At 47.4% G+C, this 24,145-nt stretch overlaps 1 protein-coding gene across 2 annotated transcripts in view; it reads left to right on the top strand.

The window, feature by feature from the left end:
• LARGE1 (LARGE xylosyl- and glucuronyltransferase 1) overlaps nt 1-24,145 on the top strand; it is a 379,220-nt gene that overhangs the window by 75,750 nt on the left and 279,325 nt on the right. For both annotated transcript variants that reach the window (XM_040637428.1, XM_008705631.2), the window contains exon 2: nt 17,233-17,534. In XM_040637428.1, coding sequence (XP_040493362.1) covers nt 17,233-17,534 — 302 coding nt within the window. The remainder of the gene's footprint in view (nt 1-17,232; nt 17,535-24,145) is intronic.

Below are 24,145 nucleotides of genomic sequence, written 5' to 3'. Positions count from 1 at the left end.
TGAAAAAGACACACATAAAGTGAAGGGAAATTTCCCTGTTTAATAAACAGTTATTTACTTATGGGATGCATAATTTCTCAAACCTGGGAATCAGACTGGATACCCAGTGTACACTGGTTTCCATGCGGTTGGTGCTTTTTATCACAGCAAATTCTGAAAACCCAGGTTTGCCAAAAATCTGAACTGTAGTATAATCGAATGTTGGAACTGTGAACTACCTTGAGCTAGTCGTTCAGGCAGGACTCGGCAGATACTGAGAATTGCTACGCTTCTCCAGAAATTTTTAAATATCTTGGGGTGCCCCTGTGGGTTTTGGGGGACACCGTAGGGCATCTTGGCACACAGTTTGGGAACCATGGTTCTTAGCTTTGGTATATGCTGTTTCCTCTGCTTGAGCACTTCTCCTCTCACTCCAGCTTCTTGGTGGGCCCATCCTTTAGCTGTCAGCATGGATACGATGCCTCCTGGATGTTTTCCCTGAACCTTTACGAGCTAGGAGGTGCTTCTACGTGCATCATCCTTAGCGCACTGTCCTTAATCTTACCGTTTTATCTCTTTGCAGAGATAAACATCATCTCTGTAGCTTCAGCTTTACTTATCTTTCCCACTGGGCTTTGAGTTCCTCAAGGGAAAGGGCGGGTAGAGGGACTATCATATTGCAGATGCTTTATAAATGTGTGAATTTAGTGAGTAACTTACTGGATCTTGTTCAGAATGAGCTTGTCGACTGGAGGAAGTCACCGTTCCAAACAGACAAGGTTGACAACTACAGGGCTCCTGTCATTTGTATGAGGATGTCTTTTACAAAAGCCCGACCTTAGTGACATGCAGCGTCTCTTGCCCTCCGTGACCTCATCTGCTCCTTGGCCGCAGACTACAGCCCTACAAGCACATGGCCTCGTGAATTAGAATACAAATCACAGCGGAGGTCACCTTGATCCTTTTGCATTTATTCATGTTGCCAGACGTTGGCCCATACACACATCTTTTTGGTTCGGAAATTGGAGGTGTAACTTGCTTCACATGTGTTTGTTCTTTCCTTTAGAGGGAAATAGATGACGGTGCCTGCTGGCTCCAACTCCCAGCATACTGTAGCATTATAGGAAATACAGTTGTGCTGCAGCCGTTGAATCTGGAGGTGATGGGGGCTGGGGGCCGGTGGCCCAGCTCCCATCAGAGGGAGCATGACATGGGTTTTACACCAGAGCAGGCGGGAAAGGTCTCTTCAGGCCTCAGCTAGCAGATGGTGGCCATCCAGGTGCACATGGGTCCTGTATATTTCTGCTGTCTGTTCCTGGAACTAATGTGATTAATATCAAGGAAGAAGGGTGACTGTTTCCTGTTCCGGGTGAAAATAACTCAGGTGGCTTTTGAGCACTCTGGGGGCATTGTTTGTCTTCAGTTTTGTCTTCTGAGAACATGAGGACATCAGTGCTATAATCTGCCAGATGGCTGCTTTTACTACTAAATTAAATAACATGGTAAGTGAACGATGTCTAATACCAGTACTGGTAATCACAGCGAGGTCCTATGTGTTTTCGCTTAAGAACGTCATGCCCCATTCCCATAAGAGTCCCTGCTCACCTAGGCCTTTCCCATAGGCATTTTCAAACTCGCCGTGTAAGGTAGACAGAAAAGTTTGTTCCCTGTCACTTGAGGCTTACAGGTGTTAAATTCCTTGCCCAAGGTCAGCACAGATGATAACCCTTTTCTGTTCCCTTCTCTGTAATGGCTCAGTTGCTGCAAGGGGAGACTTTTCTCGCTTCTGCTGTAGCCCATGTGGGCCTTTGAAGATCTTCGACTCAGCCTGAGGCTTCCGGACTCGAGGTCCGCTGAAATGTTTCATGTGGAAGGACAAGGTCGGCTGAGGGTTCTGCATAGATGCTTCAAGTCTACTCTGCCTTGACCTTTCTTTATTGCAAGTGATGATCTGTTTCTGTGCACCTTTTCACTCCATTAAATGCTTATGCTACTTCCAAAAAGTGTAAAGGTGACAGGAAGCAGCAAAACATGCACTAGAAGCAATTTCAGGGAATGCGAACCAGCGCTTCTGGCCTTGCCCCTGACATTTCCTGTGAACCTTGGCCTCACTTGGCTCCTGGAGAGTGGGAACAAACCACAATCCCTTCTCTGCCTACATCAGTTCACATGAAAGATCAAGGGATGGTGACCAGAGATCCACAGATGCTCTGACCTTAGTCTTAGTCCTTACCAATTTGAAGGAGTATTTTTGCCAGAAGCACATGGACGGTTACTTCAAAGCCTGCAGCCGTGGTTTACAGGAACAGTGAGCTGACCCCCCTATAAGATAAAGAGTAAGAAGAACTTGAACCAAGCCCTTCTCTCATACCTTGCCTGGGAAGCAAAGTGCCTCCCGGAAATCTCTCATTCTTCCCAGCAGTACCACGAGGCAAGGGCTCAGTGGAAGATTCATAATGCACCTCTACTTGAGAACACACCCAGGACCCAAGCGTGCCTCCATTCCCTCTGTCAGAGTACTGTTCACTGCCCACTGCACGCCCGGTCTCCTGGATGCTGGCCTGCTTTCTAGAACTGTTTGGCATTTGATCCCACTAGTTAGATTTGTGCTTAGCAAAAATCATTGTAATCTGTTTCCTAGTCTATTGTGGTGTATTTTTTATCATATAATTAAATGATACAATTGAATTATTACAGAAGGCAGTGAAATATGAGGGCAGGAGGAAGCGTGTCTATAGACAACTCAGTTGTATATTTTGGAGCAATGACGTAAAGGCAAATTGCCATAAGAGCAGCTGTCAGAAGCAAGACAACTAAAACAACAGGGGAAAAGATAAAAATATGAAAGGAATTCTGCACTCTGATGACTTCACAAATGTCTTTAAAGTTCCCCCTATATTTTAAAGATCTCCTGGTCGAAATATCCCGGTCAAAAGCCTTTGACAGTTGCTTTGTGATTTAAGCAACAAAGGTATGGTCCCTTTTCATACGGTGGGCGTGTTCTTACAGAAGAGGCCTTAGTTCTGTATCAAAAGATGGCCAAATGAGGGGCACCTGGGTGGCTCAGTGGGTTAAGCGACTCTGCCTTTGGCTCAGGTCATGATCCCAGGGTCCTGGGATCAAACCCCATGTCCGGCTCCTGGATCAGCAGGGATTCTGCTTCTCCCTCTGCCCTTCCCCATGCTCATGGACGCGCGCGCTCTCTCTCTCTCATAAGTGAAATCTTAAAAGAAAAAAAAAAAGTGATTGAATGTTCATAGTAGGTACATTACCCCGATGGTGCTGGGTAAGACGGTTCCCACAGAATCTTTACTCCCATTTTACAGGTGAGGGTACTGAGGTGCAGAGGGTCACTGAGGTGCCAAGAGGATGATGAGACGCAGAGTTGATAATTTATACTTTTTTTTAAAAAATCCTGTTGCCTCTTTCTGCCTTTAGAATGTCATGGGTGTAATTTTAGACACCCTGTAAATTTAGACAGCCCCAGCAACATCCTTATTACAATCAAGTCGTGGCGCCTAGAAATGGCATTGGTATTTTGAAGTCCCTGATTTTTCGAGCCACGCTAAGGACAGTGTCCTCACTATGCTCCTGGGACTGATGGCTTTTCTCCGTATGGCATCCTTTCCTATGGGAGGAGAGACGTGTTCAGTAACTTCTTTCCTCCTCCGCAAGCCGAGACAAATGTCATAACAGAGATACGACATCAGAGACTTGGAATGTGATGTTATTTGCCTTCTTCTTCAGGGCTGAAGCTTCTTAATCGACAGGTGCAAAGATTGAAAAGTGTCAGGAATACATGAGGAAGATAGAAGCCTTGCTTTTGGAGAAACTAATAACCATTCCATCCAGTAAAACAGCCCAGGTGTGTGTGTGGGAGCCCATGTGCGCCCGGCTGGGTAATCAACATTCCTTATAGACATGTTTTGTGGTAGAATGCATCCTTCTCGGATCTGGAGAAAAGAGGTCTCTTATTTGAGCTCTGGATTTTGACAAATGGCGTATTTTGGGATGTGGGGTTTATTTCTGCTGAATATCTGGCTTGATTAGTGTGGAAAAGCACATGCAAAGCAGGCTGGAGCCCCACCCCACCCAAACCTCCCAGTGCTGCACAATCAGGAAGTGCATTCTCCCTCCCATTGTGGCTTAGGAGGGAAGTGTGCTTTACATATGCAAATGCAAGCCCCAAGTTTCACTTAATAATTATCAGCTGGAGATTCTATTGATGAGCAGCTGAAGCTACTCATCAGGAGAGAAACTGAGTTAACCATTTCTCGTCCGCCCCGGATGCTGCTGCCTCCCCCTAGCCTCTGAATACTCCGGTGATTGCAGACAAAGGTTCTGATTTCCCCCATTCTTCACTCCTCCTGTCTGGCCGGAGTCTGGCAGCTGAGTTTTCCTGACCCCTTGTATTAACATGTGTGCATCTTTCCCCTGCCCCCACCGCCTTTCTGTTTTATAGGCTACAGAAGGCAGAACGGATTCATCTCTGTTTCCCGTGGCGGGATTGCTTACAGCCCTAGGAATAATGGCCTCCCTGCAGTCGCTCTCCTGCTTAGGCAACCAACAGCATCCTTTTCAAAGGACACAGGGTGACCCTGAGGCAGGGTACCCAGGATGTCTAGCTCAAGCGATCACAAACTTTCTCCTTTCTGCTTCTCCTTTTCTGCCGTGAGTGGGCGCTTGTCATCTGGGATGGCCAAGCACGCTTGGGCTGCCTTGACCACGTTACTTGCTCTTGCTGTGGCTTGGCAGAGTTCTGTGGGCTGGTACAAATGGCTTTACTTGGATTCCCTGAGTATTCTTTCTGCAGGAATTTCCTTCCTTTCTTGATGCTTGTCGAAACCATCCTGCCTCTTGTCTCTCTGGTGTGTCCCTTGTCACCTCAAAATGCAACCTTTATTTTCTGGAAAGAGCTGTGTGGAGGTAGAAGACATGGAAACAGACTTTTCCTTTGGGGGGGGCGGGTGTCCGTTAGACTTTTGTTCAACCTGGTCATTTTACTTTTGTAGTAAGTCTCGGCAAGTTACTTAAGTGCAGTGAACCCGCCTCTTCCACCTTAAAATGGGGACAATAAAACCTACCCCATAGAATCAGCACTTTGGTAGAATAATGTGTAAGACCCACTTGATCAAAGTGGGTGGTCAGTAGGGAGTTGTAATCACTGTTCTCTTTTGAAAACCAATTCCTGTCATCACACTGTTCTAGTCACTGCCTGTATTCATTGATTTTGTCATTTCAGACATTTATTGGGTGTCTACCAACGTGCTCAGCTCTAGGCCCTGGATGTAGAACGGTGGATAAGACCAATCCACAAAAGACCTCTCCAACGTTGGACTTGTATTCTGGGGGTGGAGACAGGCAAACAAGAAAGAAAACAAATACTTGGGGGAGCTCTGTGCTGTGTGCATTGGGGACGAATAGCCAGGGAGAGGAGTAAGAGAGTTGGGCTGAAGGGTGGCCAGAGTTTTCTCTGGGGAGTGGTATTTAAGCAGATTTCCTGATTCAGACGGTGGAAACCAACAGCAAGTATAGAGGCCCCAAGGCCGGAGAATGCTTGGTATGTTCGAGAAGCATCTAAAAGACCAGTGCGGTGGGCGCAGGGGGAGCGGAGGAGTAGGTTACTGTCAGATGACTGATAAGAGTTGTAATCCACTATAGGGTATTCGAGTTTTAAGCCTTGTGGGAAGCCGTAAGAGAAGCAGGTTGAGCAAGATAGTGATGGGACATTTTTACACATCGTCTGGCTGCTGAGCAGCAAGTAGATTGTCTGCAGTAGGTTGGCTGGTCAGGTGGCCATTGCATGAGTCTAGGTGAGAAAAGGTGGGACCTGGGACCCAGTGGTGGTGCAGAAATTTGTACTTTCAAGATAGAGCCCACATCCAAATACATTGCTAATGTGGTGTATACGGAACGTGAGGGAAGAAGTTCAAGAATGAGCCCTCCGTGTGTGTGTGCACGTGCGCATGTGCACTGGAACAACAGTGATGCCATTCGCTAAGATGGGGAGCAGGGGGGTTCGAGGTGGGAACCCAAGGCTGTCAGTTGGATATGGGGACGTGAGGGACTCCTGAGTCCCCGTCTGTCTCCACTGTGTAGCAGGCATGTAAGAAGTCCCACTGTTTGCAGACCTTGGCATGAGGCACTCTCAGAGCAAAGGGGAGTCAGCGTGGCCTCCTCCTTCACCAGCATGGTGTCCGCCCTGAACAGGTGTTGAGGGAATGGATAGTCACAGTGTGGGGCAGGTTCCAGAAACAGGTATCGCAAATGTAACGAGCCATTGCCTTAGGTCGCTATTGTCGCAGGTTGTAGGAAATCCAGTGACTGTAAGAAGAATGGAGCGGCTGAGTCACCCGGGGCAGATGGGAGAAGGGTTCCAAGGAAGGATTTCTCAGATAATGGGAGAGTCCATGGTAACTCACCAGGTGACAAGGCCTGCAAAGAAGACAGCGCAAATCCTTAATATGCGTTCCCATTGCCAGTCATGTTGCCCAGGAACTTAGAGTCTGCACCTGGACGGGCTTTGGAAATAATGGCTCAGGGATCACTGCTTCTCCGAGGTACCCTCCAGGGCCAGAAGGTGGAGGCATAGGGGCGCCTGGGTGGCACAGCGGTTAAGCGTCTGCCTTCAGTTCAGGGCGTGATCTCAGTGTTCTGGGATCGAGCCCCACATCAGGCTCTTCCGCTATGAGCCTGCTTCTTCGTCTCCTACTCCCCCTGCTTGTGTTCCCTCTCTCGCTGGCTGTCTCTGTCTCTGTCGAATAAATAAATAAATAATCTTTAAAAAAAAAAGAAGGTGGAGGCATAAAGTACAGGGGGTTTCACAGCAATTCCAGAAAGTCCTGAAAGGCTTGCACCAGGCTTTCCTCTTGTTAAACACGCTCCCTTATCTCTATCCTGGCACGGCCTCTGAGGTCAGTCACATTAGGAAAGCCTCTGCTGCGTCCTGCAAAGGGCTCATTTCTTGGGGGCCGGGAATTGGAGTCTTGTCCTGGAGGCTCCCCATGAAGTTATCTCTTGGGGCCTCTATGTCTGTTAGCACTCCCCACCCACAAGCCCAGCTTCCTCTCGACTCGCTGTGGCATTGACTGCCGTTTCTTCACGGCTGAGTTGAGTTGAGGGTCCTCGGTTTTATTCTCCTTGCTTTTCTCCTGTTGGAAGCACCTTATAAAAAGTCTCCATCATCCCAGGAATGGGACTTGGAAATAAACAACAACCCATCAAAAGTAGGGATGGCAGGTTTTGCCTAATAGGTATTAGCACAGTATTTTACCCAAACATCTATCTTGCTCTTGGTAACGTCTTATCTTTGCCAAGGGCCCATCCTGATAAAGTGTTATTTCTGTCAAGCTGAGCTTCTGATAAAATCGTCTACCCCCCCCCCCCATCTATCCTGATAAAACCTTATACTTCATTTCTGATTTCCTCCTGAGGGGTAGTTTGAATTTGTCAGGGATGAGTGAAAAAAAGGGATGATGAGGGTTTTCCTTTTTTTTTTTTTTTTTTTTTTTTTCCCGCTTTTGTTTCCATATAGATACGAGAACTGGAATATAAGTAAGTCAAGCTGATAAAAGGGGTTTGGAGACTCTGAAGAAGGGAAAAGAAGATCGAGGAAAGGAAGGCAGTCAGTTATAGGCAAGGGGCGCTCAGGCAGGCTTCTGCTTGTTTCCTCTTGTTTTTAATTTACAATTGAGCTGAGGACCACGGCACTGATTTCGGTGAGGTGGCAGTTTGCAGGAAAGGGATGTGATGGAGGGGAGCGGCCACATTCACAAAAATACTTGCTTCCTCTTCTTTTTGGAATGTGTTAGAATATTCTTCCTGGCAGCTCCTCATGCTCTCGGTGGCCGTTGCTAACTTTAACCCGTGCCAACGAAGAGCCCTACTGCTCTTTAGTCGCTCTTCCTACTGGCCTGCCTTCCTCCCTTCCCTTTAGTGTCTTATCAGATACAACTGTATCATGAGCACTGCAGGCTGGAGTTGGGTTCTCCTGGTGCAGAGTGCCTTGCACACAACGTGATGTCTGCAGGCGGTTGGGTAAGGTTTGTGCAAACGGCAGTGGCTTTGTCTCAAAACCAGTTGCCTGTGGAGGAGATGGGTTTGTCAGAGGGCCAGCTCAAGCCAGTCCTCGCTGACACTAGGTCTCCCGAAACACCAGAAATGGGAGCAAGGATTTTTCTCCTATGTTAATCCTCACTTCCACGCAACTCAGAGGAAGAGAGCTTTTGCTTGGATTTGGCACAGGCCTAATTTCAGAGCGGCACACCGAGTGCCATCCCCGAGCCAGGGCATGAAGAGCACTCGAGACTTGGAGTCCTGTTTTACATTTAGTTTTCCGATTAGAAACCCTGGGCATTCCTGAGAGTGCTGTCCTCCAAGCACGGAGGAGAACAGCGAAGTCGGAGTGTGAAGTCCGAGTGTGCTTGTCTGTAAGCCCCTCTCTCCCTAGGAGAGCAAAGCACTGTCCTTCATGTCGGATGTGGTGTGACTAAGACACACTCAGGATATAAAGCAGTCATTCTTTTGGATCCTTTGTGCAAGAGTCCCTAATTCTTTTCCATAGAGCCGACTTTCACGGGGATTCTCCACCCCTGAAATAGAATGACCTAGAAGCACTGGGGAGGGAGAATCAAGGAGCAGGAATGGATGGGGCCAGGGTTTTGCTAATTTGCCTGGAGTCCTTGAAACACCTGTTGCCTGCCAGGAAAATCATCCTTCTGCAGTCCAAACCAGATATTACTGTCAACGCTCCCCATTTTTTTTTTTTAAATTCCTTTTTGGTAAATTAATATGGCTACCAAGAATGACAGTTTGAGTTGTATGGTAAGTAGGGCTTCGCATATTTAGAAAAGGATAGCTTTCAACATCCTTAGTGTGACAAATGTAAAAAATTTTAAAAGCTTGCTAGAGGGTCATCCCATGTGGCTCTCTTAATTTGAACAAGATTTTAGTTAAAAAAAAAAAAAACCTCATTCAAAATCTTTACTGTAAAATCTGATTCTCCCCAGCACATATGATTTGCCACTCTTAGAACATATTAGTAGGATTTTATAAGGGCTATGAATATTTCATATAAAATAACACATTTATTGCTAAAATTTAAAAAAGAGGTTTGTGGGAAAATACTTAGGAAATCTTTCATCTTGAGGACTGCCAAAGAGAAAATAAAAAAGAAATTTTGAAATATTTCTGGGTTCAGGGCCATGTTGATAACGGGTGAGGGTGGCCAGGTTGTGCTTTGCAAAGCATGAAATCATGCTAGTTTTGCTTGTAGTTTTGATGGCTCTCCCATCGAAGGGGATTGCGTTCCACTGTTGCATGCCTATGAAATGTCACTCGAGTTCCTGTGGAAGGGGAAACACTGCCTCCCAAACTCTTTCACTGGGGACCACCACTAAAGCTGGGTGTCTTTGAGGCCATGCGAAAAGGGATTGAAGTTAGTGAGTTAAATGGGGACCAGAAGCTAAGCAGAGATGTTTGGAATGGGAATTATGCTCTCACATGCTGGTTGATTTTCCAGATATGGGGCAAATATCTACTTACATTTTCTGGGACACCCTGTGTCCGGTAGTTGTTTCCTAAACCACCTGGTGATCTAAGAAAAACTGGACCCCGCTGTCAAATTGTTCAATTATATAAAAAACAAAGCACTACACACCTTCTCCTTTGCCTTATTTGGTGACGCTTTGAATGCTAACAGAGTCCTTCTGTCCATACTTAGACTCCTTGGACATCGAAGACAACTAGGATTGGCCAGATTTAGAAGTAGAAAGACTTGCCTCAAACGTTCAGAACTTAGGATATTGGGCCAAAAAAAGACATTCGAAGCTTTGAGGTCCTTGAACCTAGAGTTTCGAGGGGCAAAACATTGACATCATTGCTCATGAAGGTATACTCTGAGCACTTACAGCAAAAACCCAGCTGTGGATACAGCAAATTGGTGCTAAAAATGTCTTCATTTTCTTGACTTAAGCTCTTTAAGGCACAAGGTTCTGGAAAATACTTCCATGGAGGAGAGAAGTCAAATTGTATCCAGCCTATTATGACGAAAACAGAGCCAGGCTTCTTTCCGTGTCTTTGTGGTTGCAAATTCTTTTTAGAAGCTTGCGGGGAACAGTTTTCTTAACTGTTGTTCCATCTTTGCCAGAAGATCTCCAAGGTCTTTGCTGGAACTCAAGTTTGCTTTGGTTGCCAAGACAACTTCCAGAAAATCACTTTGGGGAATTTTTGGGTAAAATGTTCCCTGTTTACCCCATAACAAGTGAGCAGCCTCTCTGCCTGTTACTATTGCTGTTTTCCTCCCCACAGCAGATCTGGTTCCACAGTTCTGAAATTAGGAAGATGTCCAGGCCGAGCCCTGTGTCTTACTCTGACTTGTAAACTGCCCAGAATTCATGCCATCTCAGATGCAGCTGTCAACATGGGCATCCAGTGACCAAAATGTTTAAAAAAAAAAATTTTTTTTTTTTGAATGTGAGACTTTTAAGATGAAACTGAGTTGTCTAAATTTTTCTAAAGTGTCTTGAGCTGCAGTATTTATTTTGCAATTTCAAAACGTATTAAAGGAGGGTGTGAGATTTTGAGGTTAATTAAAAAGGGAAAGAAAGCATTGTGTTTATGTAAGCATTGCGTAACTTTTTTAAAAAAATGAATATAGCCTTATATGGAAGGTGAGAAATTGGAGAATTCATTTGGCATGAAGTGACCTGTTGATCACGAGAGGGGAGCCTGGACTCAGGGCAGCTGGAAGGTCTGGCAGCTGGGGTGGGAGAGGGTGGGGGCTGTATTGGAAAGAGCTCCAGAGGGGCTCAGAAGAAGAGGCATTGACAGAATCAAAACAGCCCCAAGCTTGAAGTAACTAGAACACTGGGCAGCCTGGTTTCTAGGAAGTCAGGAAGGTCCTGGGTTACACAATAGAGCTGTTCTAAGAATACAGTAGAGACTTGGGCCAGGAACCTGCGGCCCAGGGTCAGAGCAGAACTGGAAGTAAGTGTGGCAACGCTAAGGCTTCCTTTGAATCTGAGCTGTGTCTAAAATTTGCCTTCAGGAGGCAACAGGCGTGCTTGCAAATGGAGTTTATGGTGTCTAATACAGAGGACGGAGGGAAATGCCTCAACCAGTGTTTCTCAACCTTGACTACACAGGAGGACCCCCATCAGGTTGCTTCTAAAAATGCTGACTAAATCCCCACTTCCAGAGATTCTGAGCTGAGTCATTGGGGATGGGGCCTGTGCACATCAGTATTTTGTAGGGAAAAAAAAAAAGTTACCCAGGGGATTGTAATGGCAGCCAGGACTGAGAACCGCGGGCCTATGGGACCAGGAAATGAAGCAGGAGCAACACGACCATTAGATTGCACTTGTTTAGAGAGGGGACAATCAGGACACATTCTGATTTAGAACAAAAAGGGACAATTGATCCAGAGCCAATGAACCTGGGTTCAAGACGCTCCCTCTGCCATTTGCTGCTGGGGTGACATCGAACAAGTTAACTCGTGTCTTATTTCTTGTTTTGTTTTTCACAGTCAAGCCTGGATAGTGAGAATATCTGCTTCATGACAGTCTTGGTAAATTAAATGAGAGGGCACACACGCTTCCACACACTGCACATGTGCTCACTAGGTACTGTGACCAAGTGTGTGTTGAATTCGATAGATGACCTTGAAGTAGATGGAGTGACTTCTGTCCCCTGTCAAAAACTGCAAAATGCAGTAGGAATTGGGTTGAAGGATATTATTCCTGGCAACTGGGATGAGAATGGCAGAAACAGGGAGAGATTGGAGGCCAGGTTTCTTAGGACAAGAGTTCACAAACTAGGGCCTGTGGGCCAAATGTGGCCCACTGCTTGTTTTTGTAAATAAAGTTTTATTGGAACACAGCCATGCCCATGTGTTACACATTTCTGTGGCTCCTTTTGTGCTGAACTGGCAGAGTGGACTACTTGAATCAGAGGCTGTGTTGCCTTCAGAGTAAAACATACTTATTTTCTGGGCATTTTTCGGGAGAAGTTTGACCCCTGTTTTAGGATAAGATTAAAAGATTTAGTTTGGGATGGCATGTTTGAAATACAGTGAGAGAAGCAAGTGCTTCAGACGTGAGGAAGAATCTGCAGGCCCTGGTGACAGATTGTACGTAGGGAGATTTTGCTGTATAAAGGTTAAGGATGCAGTGTTTTCATGGGTAGAATGATGCAGAAGGACAGACTTCCTGAAATCTGGACATGGTGCAGGATTTTGGTGTCCTTGGCGAAAGAGAGCTAGATCTGTCACCACTGGAAGGGGCCGGTAGGGTCCCCTACATGGGTGGCCTCAGGCCTGGGAGGCCCACCCAGGTCCTGGCTCTGCCTCCGTTAGTGAGCCCCACCACATCCCTGTTCCGTCCCTCTGCAAGTGGTTGGTATCACTGCGCTCGACACTAGCGCTCTGGAGAGATCGAGAGTCAGTGCACACAAATTGATTCCGATCATCACTTAGACCGTTTCGGATGGCAGGTCCCTAATCTCTGTCACCACACTGCACAGAGGTTGATTTTCAATTTACCTTTTTCTCAGTCTTAGATGTTTTGATTCTTAATTCAGAGCATTCATCTCAAGTGGATTCAGAGGTTCAAATCTGCTGATAAATTCATGTTTGTTGAGAATTTTGGAGGGAGGAGGAAGATGTTGTCAGCTAAGCTTTTGAGTAACATCTCCTTTGACAATTTAAACTCAAAGTGGGCTGAACTGCAGGTCAACACGTATAGGCATTGTGGGACCGAGACGTAGCGTGTGCACAGGCAGACTGTGGCTGTCTGAAAAACAGACCCTAGAAGGAAAGGCAATAGGGAAGCAAAGGTGAAGGAGCTCAGAAAGGAAGGATCCTATCTGCTATTTTCTTTACATGTCCTGCTTCCTGGTTTCATGGAGTAGGGTGGGAAGAAAGGGGGAATTTATGTATCTACCCTAATGAAGCCTGATGCTAGGTAATACACACACACACACACACGCACGCACACACACCCCATTTTATATATGGAAACATGGAGTCACAGAGAAGTTACGTCTTTTGCCCAAGTTTATTTCTTAGTAAGTGGAACCATAATTCAAGTTCAGTTCCTTCTTATTCTGAATCCTAGACTCTTACAACTCTATTTGATTTGCTTGCTTTTCTTGGTTATTGCTCCCTCTTCCCCAGTGTTTAATATTATAATGAGGCTACTTTTTTCTTTTCTCTATATATCGAGGCCACTTTTTAAGTAATGGTAGGTTTAAGATTTGCTAGGCCGATATTTTATGCCATTTTTTTTCCTGTGTAGTTCTAGATGCCAGTCCTTCCCTTCATCCCTTCCTCTGATGTTTAAGTACAGGCAGTGTGCCTGGCCCTGGGGAGCAAGAGGCCAGGTATGAGCATTGCCACTCAAAGTATGATCTGTGAACTGTTCTTGGTCCCTGCATTCGTCAGAGTTCTCCAGAGACTAGATTAAGGAGGGTATGCATGTGTGAGTGTGTGTGTGGGGGGGGTGTGTGTGTGTAAAGAGATTATAATAAATAACTGGCTCATGCAGTTACGGAGATGGTCAGGTCCCAAGAGCTGCAGGGTGAGTTGGCAAGCTAGAGACCCAGGAAAGCTAATGATATAGTTCCATTCAAAAGGCTGGCAGGCTCCAGACCTAGGAAGATCCAGCGTTTCAGTTCCAATCCAAAGGCAGGAGGAGGAAAAAAATATCCCAGTTGAAGGCAGTCTGGCAGGAGGAAGTCTCTTACTGAGGGGAGGGTCAGCCCTTTTGTTCTGTCAAGGCCTTCAACTGATTCGATGGGGCCCACCCATGTGTGGGAGAGCAATCTGCTTTACTCAGTGTACTGACTCAAATATTAAACTCTTCCAGAAACACCCAGAATAATGTTTGACCCAATAACTGGGCACCCTGTGGCTCAGTCAAGTTGACACATAAAATGAACCATCACAGTCCCCAAGCTGTTTTGTAGCCAGGGAAGTATGAAAGCTAGGGGGGAGCGCTTCTGGGAGAAACCAGAGCCCATAAGACATCATTGGGGTGTGCAAACCATCTCTAAAAAGGCTGGCCTTTTGCTGTCCTAACCCCGCCCCCTCTTCACCCAGAGGACAAGCCAGAACAAAGAGGTCAGGAGCCAGAGAGAGGAGTAGTCCAGGAACAAAAGCTGGAGTCAGGATGGATGAAGTTAGAATGAGCCGTGAACACGGCAGAGCACCAAGCCCTCTTGTACGGAGCAGCATTGGATCCATCAGCCAGGGCAGAGACACAGGGTCCACGTGCACACAGAGCCAGGGCAAGTCAGAGCGGAGAGGGCCCTTCAGCACAGCTCCAAGATGTTCCCTTCAAGAAGGAGAACCTGGCCAAGGAAGAGGAGGGGGCCAGCTGGGGATAGCCTACCTTTAGAACAAACCAGAGATCCCAGTTCCGCTGTTGATTGAGTGCTTCCTATATGCCAGGTGCGGGACACAGCAGACGTGTTGCCTTCCCTAACATCGGTTCCCTCCTTGAGGCCTGGCATTTACTATTTTGTGTGTCGTCTTCGGTGACAAGTCTATAGAGCTTTAAAGGGGAAAAAACACCCGCAGGCCTTTAAGAGCTAAGTTTGTTGAAAGCCATGTGGGGTCTAAAGGGTAGACTGTTGATATAGCATTGCCCCCCTTGCCGCCCCTGGAATTCTTATTGCTTGGGGATTACATAATTATGCCTTTATTTTTAAGCACATAGTCAAGGAGTTATAAGCATGCAAAATGAGGGGCTTTCGGGGGAGGAAGTAGAGGAAGTGATGAGGATAAACTTGGACCTGCCTGAGGCTGAAGGGAAGAAGGTTAAGAGATGCCACAGATCAGAACAAGCCAAGGTTTGTTGGCCCTTTTTTCCCATATACTGGAGAATAGCCCTGTGTTCAGAAAATTTACAGCCTTTAACACCCTAATATATGTCATCAACGTATCTTACCCCTAATACCACCTCCTCTTACTGGAACTGTTGCCCAACGAGAGGGCCAAGTGCTCAGAGCTTCGTAGTTCTGTATCTTACTCAAACTTCCCACCATGTTTGTGAGGATTTCTGCTCCCATTTCCGAGCTCAGAGCATTTAATTCTTCCAAGGAACAAATTTCTCATGCCCCTTTGTTGTGAGTTTTCCAGAGCTTCTGGGACCCTGGTGTATTTCCAGAGCTTGCTGGGTTCCTCCCCAAATGTCCCAGGGTTTTTTTTCATAAGGAAGAAGATCCCGCAGGCCGCAGAGCATCTGTACCTGTAATTCAGCATAAAAGCAGGAGCAGAGCCCCCCACAGTCGTGGAGACCTTCATTCCTTCGTTGCAGTCCCGCTCTACCACAATGGGAAAGCGTAAATGTTTAGAGTCTGTTTCCTCCTCCGTAACGGACACCGGTTGCCATCCACTTTTGCTGCGATAACCTGAGACATTATCAGCATGAACTTCCCAGCACTGCCCAGACCCAGAGCAGGCCCCACACAAAGGCGTAACTCTGCCTGCTGCAGGAAGCTCGATGCTCGTCTTTCCCCACCCCTGCTCGAAGGGTGAAGGGTCGGTGTCAGTTGAGCAAACACAATTGCCGTCAGCGGCCTATTCGTTTCCATCCTCGGTGGAACTGATTTGGTTTTACCAAACAGGGAAACAGGTTTCAAAAGCCGGGGTCAGAGCTTGTAATTGGCCAGCTCAGTGACAATACAACCCCAATCAACCTGCGATTTCATGTACCCACACACTCCGCCTCGGCCTTTGATCTGTGGTCTCCTGGGCAGTGGAATTCAGTGGAATTCATCAGTCCTAGATGCCACGTTAAGAGGCGAGGGCCAGGAGCTCAGGCATTTAACCCCGAGGTGATGAAGAAGGAGAAGAATGAGTCGTGTTTGTGAAGGCACGCAGACGCATCACAAAGCCCTGGGCTGAGGCCAAGGCTGTGTGTCAGCACAGGGGAAGCCCGCGGGGTAATTCATCGCATCCTTTGATCCTCAAGTTTTCGGAGCCACAGAGACACTCTGGGACAGTTTGGAAGCTCAGTGGGGTCTGGGCAGGAGGAAGAAAAACTTGAAGTGTGGAAAAAGAGAAGTTGCGGGATTTTTTTGGCAGGCAGCTAAGAGGATAATTTAGAGATGTCATTTTTGCTTGGTCGTCTCGAAGGATCCTGGGATTTCAGCAGCATAGGAGCAGAGAGAAGTGACAGCTTTGGCTGTGTCCTGTATACAAGGTGTGGTATGCTAAGTATCTTTGGGAAATGGGGATTTTACATTAATAAAATTTTTAAAAAATCCATAGCTCTCTTAGGGCTGATTACGAAACTGTGTTTAAGTGAAGCAGGTAAAGGCTCAGGCCTAAGAGAGACCTGGGTATGAATTCTGGCGCCACTGTGTTCTGGTCGTGTGACTGAGAGACCTACCATCCTCTCTCTGTATGACGGTTAAATGGAGCGTTGCTGGCAATGGTGACTGCTTTTCTGGGAAAACTTTGAGATTAGTTATCCTCATCCTTTCTTCTCCTTTATTGCACCTGATTATTTTTGACTCTTGGCTTGGACACATGTATGCACCCTTATGGCATTTATCAGATGGTGTGATACCTTACCACAAAGATAACTATGACCTATTCTTCGTTCTCATTGAACTACCAGTCTTCACAGGAAGCATTCGCTAAAACAATTGACCAAGTACAGTATGTTAGGTACATGTTTTTCATAGTGATATGTACCAAAAAAACATGTTAGAACAGCCTGAAGAAGATTTTGCCTACACACTGAAGGCGGCTTCCTCGGGGGAGCTGAGGCTTCTGAGACAGGGTTTTGAAGGATGAATAGGAGTTCACATAAGAAGAACTAAATAAACTTGGTCGTTATTAATCTTTGTTCTTTTTACTCCTTTTTGCTCTCTTCCACCTTCTCCTCTTCCTCTTTCCCCTCCACCTGCTAGTCCTCCTTTCAAACTCTTATTTTACAGAGAACAAGAATGTCTACCTGGAAATGTGCCAAGTAGGGAAGGGAAGCTGGTGTATTTAATTAGGAAAAATTATGATTGCCTTCTCTAAACAGCATGTTCATTTTTATCACCGTAGTCATGTCCTTCTGTCCTCAGCTCATCCCCAGGTCCGTCTGGATGCATTTGTCACTCTGTTCCCACCCGCTTTCCCTGGCCAGTGGGCTTGTGAAAGGAGCCGCCTGCATAGCGACAGAGGCGTGGCGTGTGGGTCGGGGCTCACGGGGTGTTTCGTCCCGGCTAACCTGGTCTTTCCTCCCCACCTCCCCCCAGATGGGAAGCCGGTGTCCCTGTCGCCACTGGAGTCGCAGCCGCACAGCCCCCGGTACGCGGCAGCCGGCCAGCGGGAGCGCGAGAGCCTGGAGGTGCGCGTGCGCGAGGTGGAGGAGGAGAACCGCGCGCTGCGTAGACAGCTCAGCCTGGCGCAGGGCCGCGGCCCAGCGCACCGCCACGGCAACCACTCCAAGACCTACTCCATGGAGGAGGGTACCGGGGACAGCGAGAACCTCCGCGCCGGCATCGTGGCGGGCAACAGCTCCGAGTGCGGGCAGCAGCCGGTCGTGGAGAAGTGCGAGGTAAAGAGCATCCCGAGGCCCGCTGGCCTTCACCCCTCGCAGGTGCCCTGGCAGCCCGGCCGGGTGCCTGGAAAGGCTGGCGTTCTTGACTCGGCCCCGAATGTGAATCTGGCACCGTCCCTCACCTTGCTGTGTGGCCTGGCCCATCCTTTAGCCTCTCTGAGCCTTGGTCTTGCCATCTGAAAAATGGGCACAAGAGGGCCTCTGCACCACAGAGATGTTAAGAGGAGCAACGGGATGGAAACTGCCGCTTGTTTCTTGGTGGTTCATTTTGACCCACTCAGGATTTCTACACCTAGTTGTCATCCCTCCCGGGGCTGCCTCTTACTTAGACTACAGTGTGAGTGGTGCATATGGAGTTGTGGCCGTGTTGGGCAGTTCCTTTGACCTCCTTCTCCCTTTATAATCAGCCTCGGGAGTTCAGAACCAGTGATTTAACTTCTATGGCATTCTGTCCTGCCCCCCACCTCAGAGTATGCTTTCTGTGTTAGTAACTCTGGATATTTGGGAAACTGACCCACCCCTTCTCCCTACGATCCTCATCCCTCTCATTTATGCATTCATGCTATGTCTGCACTGAACACACACGTGTGTACACACACACACACACACACACACACACACTCATTTCCTGCTTCTTCTGGTTCCCAAAGTCAGGAGTTAAAGCACCCCTATTAAGAGCAACGCCTTTTGTGACCCAGACGAGCCTGAGTTCCTGTCCCAGCTCTGGTGGTTTCTGCTGTGGGTGCTTGAGTGAGTTACCTAACCTCTGAACTTCAGATATCTCACCGATAAATTTGAGAAAAAAGTTCCTGCTTCATGGAGGATTTATGAGAAGTAAATCGATGTGTCACATAAAGCCACAAACAGTGCCTGGGACATAGTATGTTTTCAATTATGATTATTTTTCTTTTTTCTTTTTCTTTCTTTTTTTTTTGAGAGAGAGCATGTTGTTCTCTTTTTTGGGAGAGGTGGGGGTGAAGGGGTAGGCAGAGGGAGAGAGAAAATCCGAAGCAGGCTCCACGCCAGTGCAGAGCCTGGGGTGGGGCTCGATCCCACAACCCTGAGACCATGACCCAAGCCTAAGTCAAGAGCTAGACACCCAACCAACTAAGCCACCCAGGTGCCCTGTCAATGATGGTTAATTTTTATTATTTTTAGTTAGCTGCATTACCTGTTGCTGCTTTATTCCGTTTCCTGGCCACATTGTCAGCATGTGAGACTTCAACCCCCCCTGAAAATCCCTGGCAGACCGTTACATGTTGTTCGAGTGAGGGTGGTTAGGAGTTAGGTTGCTGATACTATACAGTCTGTCACAAGGGAAGGTGGGGCTTACTAAGCAGCATAGACCCCATTCTGGGGAAGGTCAGCAGTGAACGAGGAGAGCCCCCTGGGTCTAGTAGGATTTCTCGTGGTTTCTCAAGCCTGGTTGAGGTGTGGAGAGGTGGGCAGTGGTGAGTGGAGGCTGTCCAGTGAGGAATGTACACGTGGGCATACAAAATGTGAAGTAAAGCATTGTCCTAGCAAGAGAGAACACAGGACATGGGGAGCTGGTCAGTCAGGAAGCCCAGAGAACTGGGCTGGGAAATGGTAGCCCTGGATTATCATTCATTCTTTCGTTCAACAAACAGTCCCTGAGCCTCTGTTATGTGTCTCACTCTGTTTTCTGTGCTGGGAAATATCAATGAACAAAGAAAAGGGGGGACGTGGAGGAAGAGATGCTCACGAAATCGAGAACTTCAAATGTCAGGAGGTGTTAAGTGCCGTGCGTTGATTCAGCCCTGCCCACATGCCAGGACCCATCCATTTCCTTCCACAACCATCCCAGTGGCCTGTGGTCCTGAACATCTCTCTCTCTCTCCTCTTTGAAAATGAGGACTCAGCTGTACTAACAGATTCCCCTGCTTCTGGCTGATTGGGGAGGACCCTGATTTGGGGAACTTCTCTTCTTGCCTGGGAGAAGGCTTGCTGGCTTTCTTGCAGGTTCTCTGCTCTCAGGTTATGTATGACCCCGGTGGCCGTTCAGAGTGAGCGATGGAACCCTGCCCACTAGGTGGGAAGGCCCAGAGGGAGGAAATGTATTTACGTTGCTATGACTCAGGCTGACTCAAGGCACTGACTGAGAATCAGGGAGGTGAAAAATGGAAATGAGAAAGAAAAAAAGGGGGCGGGGACAAGTGGAGCAGAGGGAGAAAATGGGGACTTTCTCATCCTACCATAGTCTGTCAGACCACAGTCTGTCTCCCCTGTTTTGTTTCCTGAGAAACACATCCTATTTCCAAAGAGGGCTTCTGCCTGGAGTGCCCCACAGAGTAGTGTAGACAAAACAGCTCTTGAAGCTGGGAGACAGGAACCTAAATCCTGGTCCCATGCCCAGCTTAATAGCTATGTGGCATTCAGCAAGTTACATCATTTTTCTGGGTCTTGGTTTCCTCGTTTGTAAATTACTGAGAAAAATCAAGTTCCTGCCTGGTTTGTACTACGTCAGTGGTGACAATAGATATCAGAGCCAGAGGCAGACTCTAGGAAGAGTTGTTATTGGCATTAGATTTCATGGTGAAGTATCAAAAAAAAATTCCCCCTAACGATGGCTTTGCATCTTATTTCTCTACACACTTGAGAAGTCTGGAGGCATCCCTATTTTTGAGTAGGGATGTCTGGGGAACGCGGGCTCCGGTGATGTTTTGCTCCGTTTCCTTGACTGGCATTCCCAAGGTCGTCTCATCCATGATGACTGCCAGAGCTTTGGTCCTGTCTCCCCATTCCAGCCGGCAGGAAAGCAGCCACGTTAAGGTGGGGCATGCCACCTCCCTTTCATAACACGTGGTAGACATTTCACAATCCATTCCTCTTGGGGCACACTGGCAGAAGAACGTCCCTGTAGGGCTCCCAGGAGCTGCCACTAGCTGCAAGGGAGCCTGGAAAAGGTAGGTCGTTATTCAAGGAAGCCACGTTCTCTTCTAACTTTTTGGAGCTCTGCTGCTAGAGAGAACAGATGTCATAGTTACGGTGAATATTCTTTATCACATGGGTTGTGCCCAAATTTGGTGGTGAATTGGAATCACATACCAAAAATGCATATTTGTGGGACCCACCCTAGACCTACTCATCAAGGATCTCTGGGTGTAAGCTGCAAGAGCACGAGCATTAAATAAATACATATAAATATATATATGTAAATATATATCTATTTATATATGCATGCAAGTGATTGTGAGGTAGTAGGGACCGTTTGCAAGCCACTGCCTGAAGCCACAACAGAAGCAGTGGGGTTCTCTTCATGCCCGTGCTCTTTGAGAGATGAAGTAGCAATATAGGAATTAGGATCCAGGGAATGTTGATTCTTCTCATAACTGATTTTTTCATCTTTTGCACCTGAGAATTAAAGCTTCCTTCCTTCGCTTCCCTTCTCTTTGCCTGTTTTGATAATGTTACTTCTTAGACCTTGAGGTTATTTTTGGTGAAATTTTCTGTGCTGAAGCCCTGGTCCTGCTCCAGGCCGCCACGGGTGAATTTGGAAGCCTTGGTCTGCTGGCAGCTTGTTTCAAGGTGCTCTCCTCCAGGGGCACCTTGACCTTGAGCTGCTGACTTCATACTTCATTCCAGTGTAGATACTTCCTTTGTCTCCATCACTCGGCGTCTTTAAAGATTTTAGTGAAGAAGCCATAGAGGCAAACAAGAAATGTCAGTCAGTGGGGTCAAAACAGAAGCCTCCCCTTGTTGCGACACTTGGTGATGACAGGTGCCAAAGCCGGTCCTGACGCCCTGTCAGAGCACGGCGCCTCATAACCGAGGACATTGTCATCCTCCCTTGTTGCACTCAAACTTCTCCGGGGTATGACAAGTCTTTCTGAAAAGTCTTCTGTAATGATGCCCAGGCTGTCAGCCGAGATCTCTGGTGATGGAAACAATGGGCCCTCGCCAGTCCTGGTGCCCCCTTATCGTCCCTAATTATGTGGCCTTCAGAGAGCTGTCCGTTTCATTCTTGCCTGCTCTGCTGTCAGGGCCGTGCTGTTTCAGCGAGGGACTGGTTTCTGCGCGTCTCAGAACTTGCAGGAGGATCATTCTCTGTGGTTTCCGCTTGGGCCCGCGGGTGTCTGGACAGGTGTATTTTTCTTGCATTTCTGGTTCTGGTCCGTTCTGGGAGTCAGCTCTGCTATAGCAGGAAAGTCACTGGAACTGGGGTCCAAATTCCTGACTGGGAGTCTCTGCTTTGTCGGTCACTAGTCAGATGACTGGGGGTAATTGTGACCCTCTTAGAGTCTGTGTCATCATTACAAAAATGAGCATTTATAATCTGTTCTTCCTAGTGCACTTGTGAGGATGAACTGGGATAGCAGGTGGGAAACTAACTCTGTACAAGCATCACATAGCCTTACTCTGGGTGTTCCAGATCCCTGATGCTGCCTAGCAAACACCTAAAATGTTGTGGCTTAAAACGACACCAGTCATTTTATTAGCTCTCTTGGTTTCTCTGGGTCAAGGATTTGGGAAGGGCTTTGGTGCGCGGTTCTGGTTCGGGGTCCCGCATACACATGTCATTAGATCGTGGCTGGAGCTGAACAACGAGGGCTGGAGCAGTGGGTGCTAGCCCAGCATCACCCTTCCCTGTCGTAGACTCGGGGCCTCTCCACGTCTCTCTCTGCGGCTGGCTTGGACTTCCCTACAACATGGCAGCCCCAGGGCAGTTGGCCACTTCCCTGGCAGCTGAAGACTCAGGACAAGTGTTCCAGTGACCGAGACTGAGCAGAAATAGTTTTTATGACCTGGCCTCAGAGTCACATAGTATCACTTCTGACAGTGTAATCTGTTCATTGGAAGAGACCCAAAAGCTCACCCAGTTTCACAGGGAAAAGCACACAACCCCGTCTCTCAGTGGGCGGAATGTCAGAATTGGCGGAGGTCCTTGAATACAACAGCAGTTGATATTGTTACCATGGGAGGTCAGGTGAATGGGACTGTCTGATGTGAGACCACCATTACGGAAGTCTGTCTCTCCTACTCCATGCTTTGAGCTTCATTTCTCGGTAGTAATGTAATAGTAATAAAAGTTAACATTTACTCAGCCTTTAAAGTGGATCAGACATTGTGCTATAATTTACATGAAATAATTTACATAAAATATCTCATTCAATCCACACAGCATACTTTCTTCATTTGACACATTAGAAAGTTGCTAAGAAAGTTTCAATAATTATTTCAAAGTCCTACTACCGGGAAGAGGTGGAGCTTGAATTTGAACCTAAGCAGTTTGCTTCTAGAACCTGTACTTGGTGGGGGAGGCGGGAGGTAGGGGCTGCGCCCGGGTGGCTCAGACAGTCGGTTAAGCATCTGCCTTCAGCTCAGATCATGATCCCAGTGGGATCGAGCCCCACATCGGGCTCCTTGCTCAGCAGGGAGCCTGCTTCTCCCTCTGCCTGTAGCTCCCCCCTGCTTGTGCGCTCTCTCAAATAAAATCTTTAAAAAAAAAGTTAAAATTGCCTTCCAGACTGTGAGTGTATTTGTTAGCTCAGTACAGATGTACCGTTTTGCTTTAGGCATTACGTTTATAGAGCTTGACACCTTGCGCCTTCATTTTCTGGGCCCCTGAAACCACAGTATTTCGATCTAGTGCTTTCACTTCATTTTAGGGAATTTTAGGAGATAACTCAGCAGTGGGGGGGTTGCCTGCCACCTCGCATATTTACGTCGCTATCGGAAGATACTGTTGTAGCATTTGGATTCACATTTTATTGGTCTCATAGGTTGTCTTCTGGGCTCCTTCATGGATGTAAGTCTGCTAACATATCTTCCCTCAGTGTCAGGCCCTGGAGTTAGGGAACATTATAGGTGGAAGAAACCTAGCAGGATTTTCTTACGCAGTGATTTTTGGGAACCCTAGCTCCTATAGTGGTTACTTAGGTTACCTCCCCTACCTGGGTCTAGTGGTTACTGACTGCTTCCTACCAGGTTGTCCCCAAAACCTAATGATTTCAAATAACAAGCATTTCTTGGATCGTACCACTTGAGAATCAGGAATCTGGAAGCAGCTTAGTTGTACCTTGTGTCCGGAGGGTTGTCATGCGGTGGCAGTTAAGATGTCTGCGAGGGTGGCTGTCATTTGGGGCTTGATCTGCTTTGGAGATGGCACGCTGACATGGCTGGGACCTCAGGTCCATAGGCTGGCTTGTGTGTTCTCACACTGCAGCAGCTCCCTGTCCCCCGAGTAAGGGATGAACCAGGCAGAGGCCACAATCCTCTGTACGACCTCGCCCTGGATGTCATATACTGTTAGTTCTGCCAACCTCCGTTGGTCCTGTAGACCGATGCTGATACAGTGTAGGAGAGGCTGTTCCAGGGCTGCACACGCTGGCAGGGATCTGTGGGGACAATCTTGGAGGTGGCTACCACACCATGGCCATGGAAAGGGGCCCCGTCTCCCCCAGCCTCCTGTCTGCGCTTACTCCAGAGGAGTCCTGCCTTGATCTGCTTTCTGTATCATGCTCTCTTATTACGTTTTATTTTTGAAAATGTGCCATTAACAGCAACAAATAAAGTTGCAACCTTCTCATTTTAAAGATGATGATGGTAAAGGGGTGAAAAATAAAGGGTCTGTCCTAATTTTGCACAGT

The sequence above is a fragment of the Ursus maritimus genome, unplaced genomic scaffold, assembly GCF_017311325.1.
Source record: "Ursus maritimus isolate PB19 unplaced genomic scaffold, ASM1731132v1 scaffold_21, whole genome shotgun sequence".
NCBI classification, from domain to species: domain Eukaryota; kingdom Metazoa; phylum Chordata; class Mammalia; order Carnivora; family Ursidae; genus Ursus; species Ursus maritimus.
Note: the sequence above shows the minus strand (reverse complement) of the source record. Positions and strands in the feature narration are given on the sequence as shown.